At 35.9% G+C, this 13,830-nt stretch overlaps 1 protein-coding gene across 3 annotated transcripts in view; it reads right to left on the reverse strand.

Annotated features, from left to right (window-relative positions):
* The window catches only part of Spata5 (spermatogenesis associated 5), a 163,457-nt gene that overhangs the window by 132,678 nt on the left and 16,949 nt on the right, over positions 1-13,830 (reverse strand). For all 3 annotated transcript variants that reach the window (XM_051185784.1, XM_051185783.1, XM_051185785.1), the window contains exons 8-10: positions 13,690-13,813; positions 11,167-11,422; positions 3,823-3,977 (exon numbers count right to left, since the gene is read on the reverse strand). In XM_051185784.1, the coding sequence (XP_051041741.1) occupies positions 3,823-3,977; positions 11,167-11,422; positions 13,690-13,813 (535 nt within the window). The remainder of the gene's footprint in view (positions 1-3,822; positions 3,978-11,166; positions 11,423-13,689; positions 13,814-13,830) is intronic.

Raw genomic sequence — 13,830 nt, forward strand, 5'->3', positions numbered from 1 at the left:
GGGAGAAAGGAAGTGGAGTAGGGAACAAATGTATAGCTCAATAAAAAAGTCAAAAAAAAAAAAAAAAAAAAAAAAAAAAAAAGAAAAAGAAAGATTTCTGTCTTACAAGTAGTAGTCATTGCCAGTACTGGGCTGCAGTACACATTGTCTTTAATTTCTTTTTAGTTTCATGACTTTTAAACACATTTCTAAACACAAGAAAAACATTCTTAAATTCAGAATGGTGAAAAATGAGTTTAAATCTAAGATACACTACTCAATGTGACTTTGGATCATTTATTCTATCTCATTAAGTTTCTTCCTAATTTATAAAATAAAAATAACACCTCAGACTCTTTATGAATGCATTCAATTGAGTTGTTGGCCAAAGGGGGTCACAAGGAAATCCCCAAACAACAACAAACTGACAGCAAGACACCACTGTAGAGGATAACAACCACACAATTCACTGAATATGAGAAGTCTAGCTGGTGCCTAGGGAGCCTTCACCCCTACATTCTAGTATCTTTGTGGTACAGGAAAGTACACTGCACACTACACACTACCAAAAGAGAAATGTAAACAAACAATAAATGTAAATAAGTATAAACCTGGCTACAAAACCTTGACCTACAATCTGTTATGCTTGCAATAGGGCAATGGTGGCATAGAACTTGCAGGAGTAAGCAATGTCTGATTTGATTTAAGGCCCATCCCATGAGGTAGAACCCATACCTAACACTGCTTGGGTGGCCAAGAAGTAAAGACTAGATATCCCAGAGACCTAGGGCTAGGGTAAAACCAAACCTATTGGTTCTTTTAAAAAAAAAAAAAAAAAAAAAAGTATTAATAAAATGACTCTTATGATATTCTGCTATACTCATAAACCAGTGCCTTATACAGTAATCATCTGGGAAGCTTCCTACAACAGCAAATAGAACAGATACAGGGACCCACAGCTAAAATATTTTAGAGAAGTCTAAATGGGATGTCTGTACCAAATCCCTCTCCTCAGAGCTCAGGGTACACTGGGAAAGACAAGGCTTAAGGTACATAAGAGCCAGAGGGGATAAAGGAGAACAAGAACCTTTGAATCACCTAAGGAAGGCGCATAAGAACTCACAGACACTGAAGCAGCAAGCATAAAGCCTACATAGTCTGCACCAAGTCCTCTGCATATATGATAGCTTTTGCATGGGACTCATGAGCGTGAGAACGAATGCATTCTTGTGCCTGCTCTTAGGACTCTCTTGTAGGGCTACCTTATCCAACTTTGGTGTGATGGGCTTTGTTTCATCTTGCTTATTTTATTTTTGTCATGTTTGGTTGTTATCTCTTCAAACTCTGTTCTTTTCAAATGATAAACAGAAAAGGTGTGGATCTGGAGGGGATTAGGGATTAGAGGGAAGAGGAGGAGAGGGGAGGGGGTAGAAGAACTGTGAGTAGAGAGAAGGGAAATTATAATCAGGATATATTGTGTATGGATCTATTTTTAATTAAAAAATAAAAAAAAGATTCTAATGCTGAAGGACAGTTACTAAAGTGAAAATTCAAATCAAAATGTCAATAGCTCATCAAGCAGGTGACACACTAGACTAGATCTTTTGAAACTGCCTAACATGGTAGAGAAAAGCAGTATTTAAAAAAAAAAAAAAAAAAGCCTATAGGACTCGTAGAACATCATGAGCCAGATCCAAGATATATTTTAAAAACTAGTCCACCAAGGACGCCATATAAAAAAGGAAAGAAAGAAAAAATAAATAAACCTTCAGAAATGAAAGGCTTAAGACAAGCAAAAATAACTAGATCTGCCTTGTAAAATATGGCACTCACGATTTTTTCAATTTAAGGTGGAAAAAAATACTAACAATAAAATAGATACTCCCTAATATGGTAACAACATACTAAAATTCCAGTTAACAATGGCACATACATAAACTTTACTATAAATAGTAACTACGGTAACTTAAAAAAGGACCCTCACCCAGTCCCCTGCTTTGGCAGCCAGGACAGGCTACAAAAAGAACCAGTAGGATGTAGGCCTCTGACTCAGCAACATGTGATGAGCTCCTGACCTTGTCCTCCATGTGTAGAGGAACCAATCAGAAGTTTGCTGACAGGCTCTGGATGTGCTTTAAGGTAACAGTGAAAGGCAGAGCATAGCAACTGCCCTGGAAGGGCCTGTAGGCATAGCAACCTCCCTGCAGCTAGCTATAGCTAGTCAATCAACACAGTACAGGTAGCCCAAGCACAGAGGTGCACCAATCCTGAGACTGTTGTTATGCAACTAGCAGACTCCCCCCCCCCCCACCCAGACACTCTCCTTGCTCTACCCCAATATATTTCCTGCCCGCTGCTGCTCAGAGTCCCTCCTGGTCCCCACCTGATTCAACTGCTGTGTCCAATGGACTGGGGAAATTGAGTTAACTTGTAAATTTAAAGACTCTTTGCTTTTGCATCAGATAGGGCATCTTGGTGATTTTGGGGCTCAGAGGTTGGGCACAACAGTAAAGACAGACAATATATAAATGATGTGAAGTATGATATCAGTATTACTAAAGATGTAGTAAAGATATAGTTTGTGTGTAGCTGCATTTATCTCTTTAAAGTAATCTTTGAGCTATTGGAAATCAGAGGTAGGCATAATCATAAAAAAGAAAAACCTATGACAGCCACAGAAATCATGAGGAAGAAATATAGAATATTGCTACAGTTTGTATTTTAAAACCACCTTCAAAGGTCAATGTATTAACTTTTAATTCCAAGCTTACACAAATGAGAAGTGAGAAACATTCTCTGCCATGCACTCCTACCACTATGCCTCATCACAGATCTAAAAACAAAACCATAAAACCTGAGGAAAGGTAAGAGGAACTGGCTACATAAATCAAGTACAGACAATATAAGCATGAGGACCTCAGTTTGGACATCCCTTGTGACACAACTACTCAAATAAAAAAGAACAAATTGAAAAATGTAACTATTTAAAGCAGTAGTTCTCAAACTTCCTAATGTTGTGACCTTTAATACAATCTCTCATGTTGTAGTGACTCACCAATCATAAAGTTATTTGTGTCGCTACTTCACAACTGTAATTTTGCTATGAAAACCATTTCCTGTCTCACCTTGTCCCACAGTCATTCAACCCCAAATAAACACAATAATGCTTATAATTGTTTATTTGTTTATTTGAGGCGAAACAGCTGCGGTTCCGGGCAGATCAGAAACTCAAGCTACATTGCTACTGTCCTGAACCAAAATGTATGCAGAGTATCTGATATGCATCCCCTGTGAAAGGATGGTTTGACCCACAAAAGTTAAAAGTTGAGAACTACTCATTTAGATGAATTTCCAGGGAAATATGTTAAGTAAAATGTTATATCCAGTATGATTCCACTTATGTCTTTTTGAAATAATAAAATTTTAGAAGTGGGATGAGGACTGAGTTGAGTATGATAATGAAAACACAGTGGGAGAACTCTGTGGTGATCATTTGAATATGATGATAAACACAAGTCTTTCCATCTGACAAAACCTCATGCCTAAATACACCAAATACTGAAAGTGAGGAAATTCAAGTCAAAGCGCAGAGATTAGCAGTGTGCATATCCCATCTGGTTTTGCAGTATGTTGTCACCAGAGAAAACCATGCAAAGGATATACAACACAGGTTGTCTCTGAGTTACCTTAGAACTTCAATGAATTTATAACTATTAAGAGAATATTTTACTTTACAAGTATATTTTTAAAAGGTTAGCCTAGCAACTCAGTCATTTTGGAGTCCCAGTTTCCTTAAGAACATTATTCAAATAGTAAAGATGGCACAGAGTATAAATTACTTACATTTGGGACATCAATTGCTACCTCTCTCATAGCACTAGGTCTGATGTCATTCATCCCTTGTAAGAAATCATTCAGGGTAATTTTCACCATGCCAGCCACCTTGCTATCAGGGAGGTTAGGCTGTTTTCTCAGGACTCTTCTCAAGGCATACAGACCTTCAAAGAGGAAAATAACACAAAACTGATCACTTATTCCATAAATATCAACTAGGTAACAATACTACCAACCTCAAACTCTGTGGGTATTAAAAAAGCATTTACTGTATTTTGTACTTAGAGGTATGTATGAAATGCAGACAGGGATTAATCATGAAGGGGACACAAATATATGGGAGATTAAAGCACAACTCAAATGCTTAAGTTAGGCAGTGGAAAGATGACAAACTGAAATTATGTACTAGAGCACAAGTATTTGCAAACATAAAACAATTTACAAACATTTTCAAAGAAAATCAAAGTTTATCAAAATAATATTGATTAGATGCCATTAAAAGTACAATAGTAACATGCTTTTTGCAATTGCCCTTCTCCTGAATGCACTAAAACCAAGCCATAAGTTTAGAGACCAGGAGATCTTAAAAGAGATAAACACAAGAGAAGATGACTTGAGTAAATGCACATATGGTCTGTAACGAGCCGAGCGATAGATACTTTTTAGAGTATTGAGGGAGACTGGATATGGAAAAATGAAGGCAAAAGGCTCACTGAAGAAAGCTTATGGTTTGGCGAACTAGAAAGAACTTTTTTGGTTTTTTGTTTTTAAGGAGAGAAATAACAGAAATAGAGTAGCACCACAATAATAATACACAACAAAACAAAATAAAAAACCCAAAGGACCCTTAAGAAAATAAAATTTAAAGAAATGTAAAATAGCTTAAAAGATGGTTCTTAACCAGAATAGTCAAATATTCTAAAGTCTTTGTTTTTGATTTTGCTTACAGTTCAAACATTGTCAAGACTGAATGTCCAACTACCTCCTTCAAATACCAGCTATGAAGTTTCAGGTACATAGAGCTGTAGTACAGTAGAGCCCAAATTCTTAACTGTGAACAGTAACTATATATAAGGTCATATAACCGAATGTGGGGTTAACAAAGAAGATCTGGCAATGGTTAAAATATCTGAACATGAAACAGTTAATTCAAAATACCATGCATAATGAATCTGTGCAGTGTTTCTCTGTGATGCATAGCATGACTACATTGTGGCCTTAGTTCTGGGCACATAATGGAAGCACTTTATACTTCCTAAATTTGATCTCCAGCACCTATGTAGAAAGGAGTGTCACAACATGCCTAACTCTGCCTCTAGGGCCATACCACCCTGAATGTGTCCGATCTCGCCTGATCTCAGAAGTTATGCAGGGTTGGACCTGGTTAGTACTTGGATGGGAGATGACTGTTTTGTCTTAACGGCACTTCTGGATACCTTTTTCTTTGTTTTCACATCACTACCTGTAATGGTTCAATTCTTCCATATGGATATTTACCTGGCCAACACAGCTCACCGAAATGATAATCCATCCTGTTTTGCTCTGAGAATTTGAGTCTGTTCTGAATTCTGTGTTTATTATTCTGCTATCCTTATACAAGATATGGTATATTATATACCTATCTCCTTTTTCTGTTTGGAAACATCCATAGTATCTCTATAACCCCATAAATGTTTTAAAAAGAATATTTTATTCTCTCTCTTTATAGTTCTGGGGATCAAACCCAGCATTTACTTGTTTTATTTGTATGTTCCTTGGTTTTCCACGTATAATACTATGTTATAGTTTTCTCTATATATAATAGATAATATGGTTTATTTCATTCTTTTATCTCTACAACATTACTTCTTTCTCTTACAGTTTTTAGATAACAGAACAATCTATTTTTTAAATGTTTGTGTACAGTTATTTATGTGTGTGTGCATACGTGTGTATATGTGTGAGCGTGTGTAGGCCAAAGGTAGATATTAGTTGTCTTCTGTCTCTTTCTACTTTATTGTTTTAGATAATCTCTCAGTAAACCTGGAGCTCGATGATTCCCAAAACTGGCTGGACAGCAAGCTATAGAGATGATTCTAGTCCAGTGCTGGGATCACAGGTTTCTCTCTGGCTTTGGAGGCTATCCTGGAACTAGCTCTTCCAAAGACATGAATAGAAAATACTCAGTTGTAACAGACTTGACTAACCTATAGAAATATATATCCACAGGAAGCTACATATTGAGAATCCCTAAGGGGGGAAAAAAAAGAATCCCTACAAAGCAACAATATTTAAAGCAACATTGAAAAAACTATGAATCTAAATAGACACAGTATGAAGGAAACTATCTACATAGTAAATTATCATTATCATTCATAACATCTGTATAATGGAATACAGCAATAGAAATGAACCGCTACCCAGAGTTAAATACTAGAACTCTTGATTCACACTATGGGTTAAAGATGACAGTGCCAAACAGAAACACTCATCAGGAGTGTCTCTTGAGCTTATATGATGGTAAGAGCTAGAGTGGTCTAGATACTACTTTTTCTCCATCCTGGTCTAAGCATGGCTAACTTCACTTCAGAAAATTCATTCACCTATGCTATGCTTTATGCACTTCCATGCCTATTGATAAGTTTATTTAAAAACTGAATGCATAAAAGTAAGGTTAAAAGAGATGGGAAAAACAACTAACAAAGCAACTAACAAAGCTACACAGGACAAGTGGTTTTAAAATAACACTAAGATGATACTTTAAGAAATTATAAACTAAAGTCAAAATGAAGGTATTATTTTACCTAAACTCTAAAAATTGGATCTTACCCATAGTATTTTATTACTGAAGCATGAAAAGATGAGAAATTATAAACTAAAGTCAAAATGAAGGTATTATTTTACCTAAACTCTAAAAATTGGATCTTACCCATAGTATTTTATTACTGAAGCATGAAAAGATGAATGGGAATCTAATCCCATCCCCACCCCTACTACCATACACCAGTAAGCAAGTTTCTTTGTAATGGTTCTCTTGTGTACATGCTTATGAATAAAATGTGTTTTAAAAGTTGGCAACTCTTTTTTTGATAAAGGACCAAATTAAGATACTGTGCTAAATTTAAAAAGTGACTTTAAGAAAAGTGTTTAAAACCATGGTGTCTTAGGAATAATCCATAAAGCCTTGGGAATATAAAAATGGATATATTATGGAAGGTGGGAGGAGTAAAAGAGAAAACTACAACTTGAAGAGGAGGAAAATATGTTTTCAAAAAAATATTCTTTATCTGTAGAACACTGTTTTATATCCTCAAATTCAGTTACAATTTATACTAAAGCAATTAAATGCCAAGGTAAAGTGGATAGGTAAAGGTGTCTTGACACTCTGCCTAACAACCTGAGCTCCATCTCCAGGACCCACATGGCTGAAGGAGAGAATAGACTCACTCAAATTGTTCTCTAATCTCACAAAAGTGCTGTGCCACACACGTGCACGCAGACACACTAAGCAAATATTTTTTTAAAAATTAATTATTCAAGTATTAACATGAAAACACTGAGAAGATGTACTCATGGACTACGGAATAATTTTTTATTGAGTGTCTCTTAAACATAATCCATTCAATAAGCACATTGAGCCCCTGTGTGTCTAGATATAGAAGAAGGCAGGTCTAGTTCTTCTAGCATAGCACTAATAGTAAATAAAAGATATGTGTACCGAGCTAATTACTGTGACATCTTAAGACTATTTCCCCTACTTCTGAAGAAACAGAAATTGAGGCAAAATGGACTGTCCTACCTCTCAGCTGATAAAGTATAAAAGTACCATTTTAACCCAGAGCTCCACATGCTTTCCTCTCAAATCTGCTTAAAAAAATAAATAAATAAAAGCATTCCCACTTTGGGAATGCAGGGAGAAGTGGCAAGTATGAGCAACCCACAGCTCTGGACAAAATAGGTAAGAAGAATTCGAGTCACAAAAATCAGATTCAATATTGCTATTAAGCCAATTTAAGTGCTTTAACAACAATAAAATCAATAGGTAAATAAGTTTGAATTTTTTCTGTTCTGTGATTCTTAGAAAGACCAGTTTGATATTAATGTGCTGAAACAATATATAATTGACATGAATTCTGAGCTAAATTCTCAGCAATACAAGGCAAATTCTTTCTTTCCTTTAAAAAAAAAAAAAAAGCAAAGCTCACTCCTTGAAGAAATCAAGTTCTATTTCACACTATAATCAGGCAATCTTAGAAGGTAAATTTATAATAAATCCCTCTATTTTGGAAAAATTGCTGCTAAGCATCTTGCAACGTTCAGCATAGCTTACAAAATTAACATTTCATGTTTTCCAAAAAAGTTCACTCTATTTATTTTGCTATTACTTTAAAACATAAAATGAAGGAATAAAAAGGCTATGCAACTAGTAAGTCAGAAAAGCAGTAGAAGCCCAGATGACATACACTGACATCAGTGTCAAGATAAGACAGCCTAGGTTGTAAGCAGCTTATCTATGCATTTGAGATAAAATACTTCAAAAGCTGATCCTTGCTTATAAAGGTAAGCTGCTACAAAACAGAAGTCTCCAAAAAAGTTGTGTAGAGCATATCACACTACCTCAAAATCTAACATCTGAAATAAGTTTGACTCCCAGCTACCAAAGATCCAGCTGTTAGGCATATACTATGGCAGTATTTCCAATTGTCATATTTACATAGCAACAAACTTAAGAGAGATACAGAGAAGAACTAGACCAAAAATCTACACCAGGTGTGGCATACAAACACCAAAAAAGATGCAGCCTCAGTCCTACAAACTGTGGGACACCCTGGAAATCCATAGTCTGGGGAAGCTAACCATTTATCCACTAAAGGGATTCTGTATGATGAGGCCACAGCAGGCCTGGTGAGTAACTAGGATATTTCTGTTATCTTCTCCCTTTCCCTTATCCAATCAAAGTCATGGTTACAAAAGCAATCCAATACCATCTCCCCCCAAGCTACTCAATTCACAAATGGAGAATAAGGTTCAAACTTGATCAAGATCACAAACCTGATTTTAAATGCAAATCTACCCAATGCTTTCTCAAAACCTATTCACACAATGCTGGAAATGCCTCAGTAGAGCACTGGCTACTTTTCAAGAAGACAGAAGTTTGATTCCCAGCACATACATGGCAGCTCACAAATATCTCAACTAAAGTCTCAGTGAATTCCCTCTTTTCAGGCCTCCACAGGCACCAGACACACATGTGATGCACAGACATACATGCAGGCAAAATACCTATACATATAAAATAAAGGCATTTTTAAAAATTAAAAAGCTATTCACTTGTTATCCTGCCTCATAAAGAAAATTCCTCGTAGAAATATTCTGGCACCTTGTTCTTAAAGTTTGTATATTCTGCTATACAAAGATAAAACAATGATACCAATACTGTAACACAAAAACACAAACTAGAATTCATGACAACATTCCCAAACTATTAATTTAACATACTGGCCACTGTAATTCTATCACCAATCTTTCTAAAATCTATCTTCTTCTCAGAGCTGAGAAAGTAATAGACTAGCTAGGTGCTGGGAAAGACAGATCAGAAAATACTTGTGCATTTTATTTATATACATATACAGAGAAACCCTGCCTTGAAATAACAACAATAAAACACAAAAACAACAACAACAAAAGACCTATCGGCCCATTTGAAGATAAATGCAGCAGAGAAGACAAAAAAAAAAAAGACCTATCCTTATGAGCTATTATACTAAAGAATGTTTCTGTTTACCACCTCCTCTACCCAGTAGTCCTCCAACTTAGAAATTATGGTAATTGTGAGAAAATGAAGAAATTATTTTTTCATCAAGACATTTATGCATTCTTATGTCTTTCATTTGAATTTATTTTCCTGTATTTCCTTCTTTTCCCGTAGTTACATAGACTAGATTAAAAAGGATAAATCAAGGAGCTGGAGAGATGGCTCCGCATTGCATCTGCTACAGAGGACCTCAGTTCTACTCCCAGCATCCTATTATGTGGCTCATCACTACATGTAATTCCATACCTCCAGCCCCAAAGGACCATATGCCCTCTCTGGCCTTTGATGGCACTAGAACACATATACAAAATTTAATATAAAATAAATGTTTTATTAAAAAGGGTTGAAATAAATAAAGGAACTTTCAAAGCATAATTATGTAAATATAAATTAGTTATTTAGGCACAAAAGTTGCTTGCCATTTAAAATTAAGGCTCTAAATAATGAAATTTCTTATTTAAAAAAAAATTCTCCAATTACCACAAGAATTAAACCTTCTAAAAAGCATAATATAAAATATAAGATGGATGACAAACTGTAACCAACATAATGCCACAACACAGAAAAACAGAGCCCAGCATATGAAAGGACATAAAAACACACCATAAAAAGATCTGAGGATGTATCTAAGATTATAGACATGCCTGATCTTTAGAAGTTTAAGAGTATAAAATCCTTCAGGAAAACAAAATCAATTTCTTTCAGTAAGTTATATGCTGAATCAACCATTTCAATGGCTTATAAAAGCTGTCTTGATTTAAACATACTTTCCATAGTTGAAAATACTCTGAAATTCTGTCCAGAAGACCCTCAAAAATAAGTACAGGGGCAGTAAAGATGGCCAAGTGCAGTAAAGCTCTGGCAAGTAAGCATGAGGACTCAATCTAGAACCTAAAACCTGTGTATAGCTGGATGCAGTAGCATGTGTTTATAACCTCAGGACTTACAGCAGCATGAGGCAGAGAAAGGACAATACTCACCAGAAACTCAAGGCCTGATGTACTCTGGCAAAAAAAAAAAAAAAGAGAGAGAGAGAGACTATCTCAAGCAACAAGAATAGCAAGGAGCAGACACCTGAAGGCAGACATGCTCCATTATGCCTTTATGATGTTCTTAAGCAGGTGATGGGATGAATTAACAGCCCTCATACATTTTCAGTTGAAATGTCACTGTAACATATGTTCTTGAGTTTTGCTATGTTGGCTCCAACACAAACACCAGACTACTCTGTAAATAAAACTGTAATTTCTTAAGTTCCACAACACAGTAAAAAAAAAAAACTATCATCAATATTGACACCTGCACATCTGGCTGTGTGTGCATGCACACACGCATTGGGTAAAAATCTGAGAATATGTTCTACTAGAGGAGGAGAACTTAAAAGGGTAAAACTGGAGTGGTTTTCCTTCTTCAGGATTTTCTAAAGTACATACATTTTTAATACATATATGACTAAACAAAATAAAGCTATTTCTATTCAGAAGCGACAAGAATTATCAGCACACACACACACACACACACAGAGCTAATTCAGACTCATCAGAAACAGTCACTCTCACCTGCCTCATTACACAAGGCCTTCAAGTCTGCACCAACATATCCATGGGCATTATTTGCCAGCCTCAGAAGCTCAGCTTTAGTGAGCAAGTGTGGCACCTTTCGGAGCAGCTTCTGGAGAATATCAAGCCGGTCCTGGGCATTAGGAACGCCAATCTCAATCTCTTTATCAAATCGCCCTGGTCTTCTGAGTGCAGCATCTAGAGCTTGAGGGCGATTTGTGGCCCCAAGGACTAACACCCGTCCTTCACTTCCTTCCTAACAAAATAAAATAAAAATAAATTACATATTGGTTTTTAAAACATAGAGGTGAAAACTGACTCTGTGCATGAATAGATGGACTAGAGTATTAAGCATTAATCCTTATACTTCTACTAACCAATTTTCAAATTTTCTTTGTAACACATTTTTACTGAACATTTATTAACTTTAGTACAGCTACTTCAAAGTACAGCCTAAATGCTTTTGACCTGAGAAAGCTTTCCAGTAGTTAAGTAGTTTTTCCACTACTTAGAAGTGAAGATTATAACCTAAACAGTATTCATACAGAAGATTATGTTGTGAAATAATCATTTTGTACACTGTAAGTATGTACACTCTCATTGGTTAATAAAAAGCTGATTGGCCAATGGCTAGGCAGGATTTTCGGGGCCGAAAGAGTGCTGGGAAGAAGAGGGACAGAGTCTTATGAGTCAGGAATAGATGCCATGAGATGCAGAGCGAGCAAGTATGTACATGAGGTAAACAAGCATTGGAGCTGTACAATTAATAGAAATGGGTTAATTTTAAGTTATAAGAGCTAGCTAAAAAATCTAAGCTATCAGCCAAGCATTTATAATTAATATTAAATCTATGTGGTTATTTGGGAGCCACTGCCAGGAAACAGAAAAGTCCAGCCTACAAGAATGAGTCTTTCCTTCCACCATGTAGGTCTTGGGGTCAGAACTCAGGCTGTCAGGCTTAGTGGCTAGTCTCTACCTGCTGAGCCATCTTGAAAGTCCTGGTTTTTTATTGTAATATTTTTAAATTCCAAAAACTATGAAACCATAACCAGTATCCCCGAATACACAAAGATTTCTTTACTCCTTGAAGATGGGGTTAAGAATAGCAAATTATGAAGAACTAAGATCACCATGTTCAGCAACCTCCAGACATTATCCAATGTTTTAGTTGAATGATCCAAGTATAATTTCAGAGATAAGCATTAATAGAATCTAGTGATTTTCCATAAGGCAACAAAAACAATACCAATTATGAATATACCAGCAGAAAATGAATAAACTACTATGAACTTATCAATTTAAAAGTATACATCCAGGCCCCTTAAATGTTTTCAGATTAAAATATCAGTGTCACGTGGTTCTAGTCCTGACAAAGACAAGAACACATTCCACAGATAGCTTATACCAGTGACAGAGAAAAAGCCATCATTTGCCCTGATGTTCAATATTCTCCAACACAGATCCTAACTCGCCTTTCTTACCAAGGATCTTAGAACCAATTATGATGCAACTCTCTGTATCATGACCATCCAGAATCAGAGACCTGGTCTGCTTAAAGAAACATTTAAGTGACTGCATACCAAAAATTCACATTATTTTCACATTCATATTCATTCCCCACCAAAGGGAAATAAAACCAAACACTCCTTTTGCTTTTACCATGCAAAAGGAAGGTGTGGGACTATGTGCTTTCTAAAATTTCTCTTGGTGCTAACATACTGTGAGTCTAAGAACAAGAACTTTGGTCATTTTCAATCTAATCTAAGAAGTACATTTTTCTGGTTAACAGACGTCAAAAGTCTGAGAGAATTGTCCTCTACTCCTGTTCTATATTAGTCTTTTACATAATTAGCATATCATAGGTTTTTACTAAGACACAAATATAAGGATGTAGTCACAGCACTTGAAAGGCTGCAAGAGAAAAACTGAGATTTTAGGACACCTGAGTTATACAGCAAGACTATACCTCAAGAAGAAAAAGACTCATGAGTTACATAAATAACTGAGTTTGTAGGAAACCCTAGGTTACACAGCAAGACCTATCTCAAGGTGGTGTGGGGGGGGAACCTCATGAACTTATTAATATTTAGTTTACTGAGACAAAAATGTCACATAGCCAAGACTGGCCTCATATTCACTATGTACCTATCCTTGAAATGATCCTCCTTCCTCAGTCTCCTAAGCACTGGAATTACAAGCATATATCATCATACCCAGGGAGACTTAATAAAATTCACCAAAATTTAATAGGAAATCTTCCTTATTAACATGTGTTTTGGGTTTAAAATGAATATCATGTGTCACACACACACACAAATACCTTATGGTAAATTATTTTATGTAACAAAAAATAAAAAAAGCCAAGATATATGGGTCCCTCAGTTATTAAGCAATTAAAGAAACAAATTACCCAGCTCCCAGCTTCATGCTTGATGATTTTCCCTCATCTTGAGACACTCTCAGACCCAGACACATTTGGTAGGTTTTGTTATTCCATACTCTAAATGCCAGTGTTGTACTTACTGAGCCAATGCCATCCATCAATGTTAAGAGTGAGGCTACAACTCTCTTTTCCACTTCATTCTGAGCTCCTTCTCTTTTAGGGCAAAGTGCATCCAGCTCATCAATAAAAATAATTGATGGGTGCCTAAGAACAAACATATT

The sequence above is a fragment of the Phodopus roborovskii genome, unplaced genomic scaffold (genome assembly GCF_943737965.1).
Source record: "Phodopus roborovskii unplaced genomic scaffold, PHOROB, whole genome shotgun sequence".
Lineage (NCBI taxonomy): Eukaryota > Metazoa > Chordata > Mammalia > Rodentia > Cricetidae > Phodopus > Phodopus roborovskii.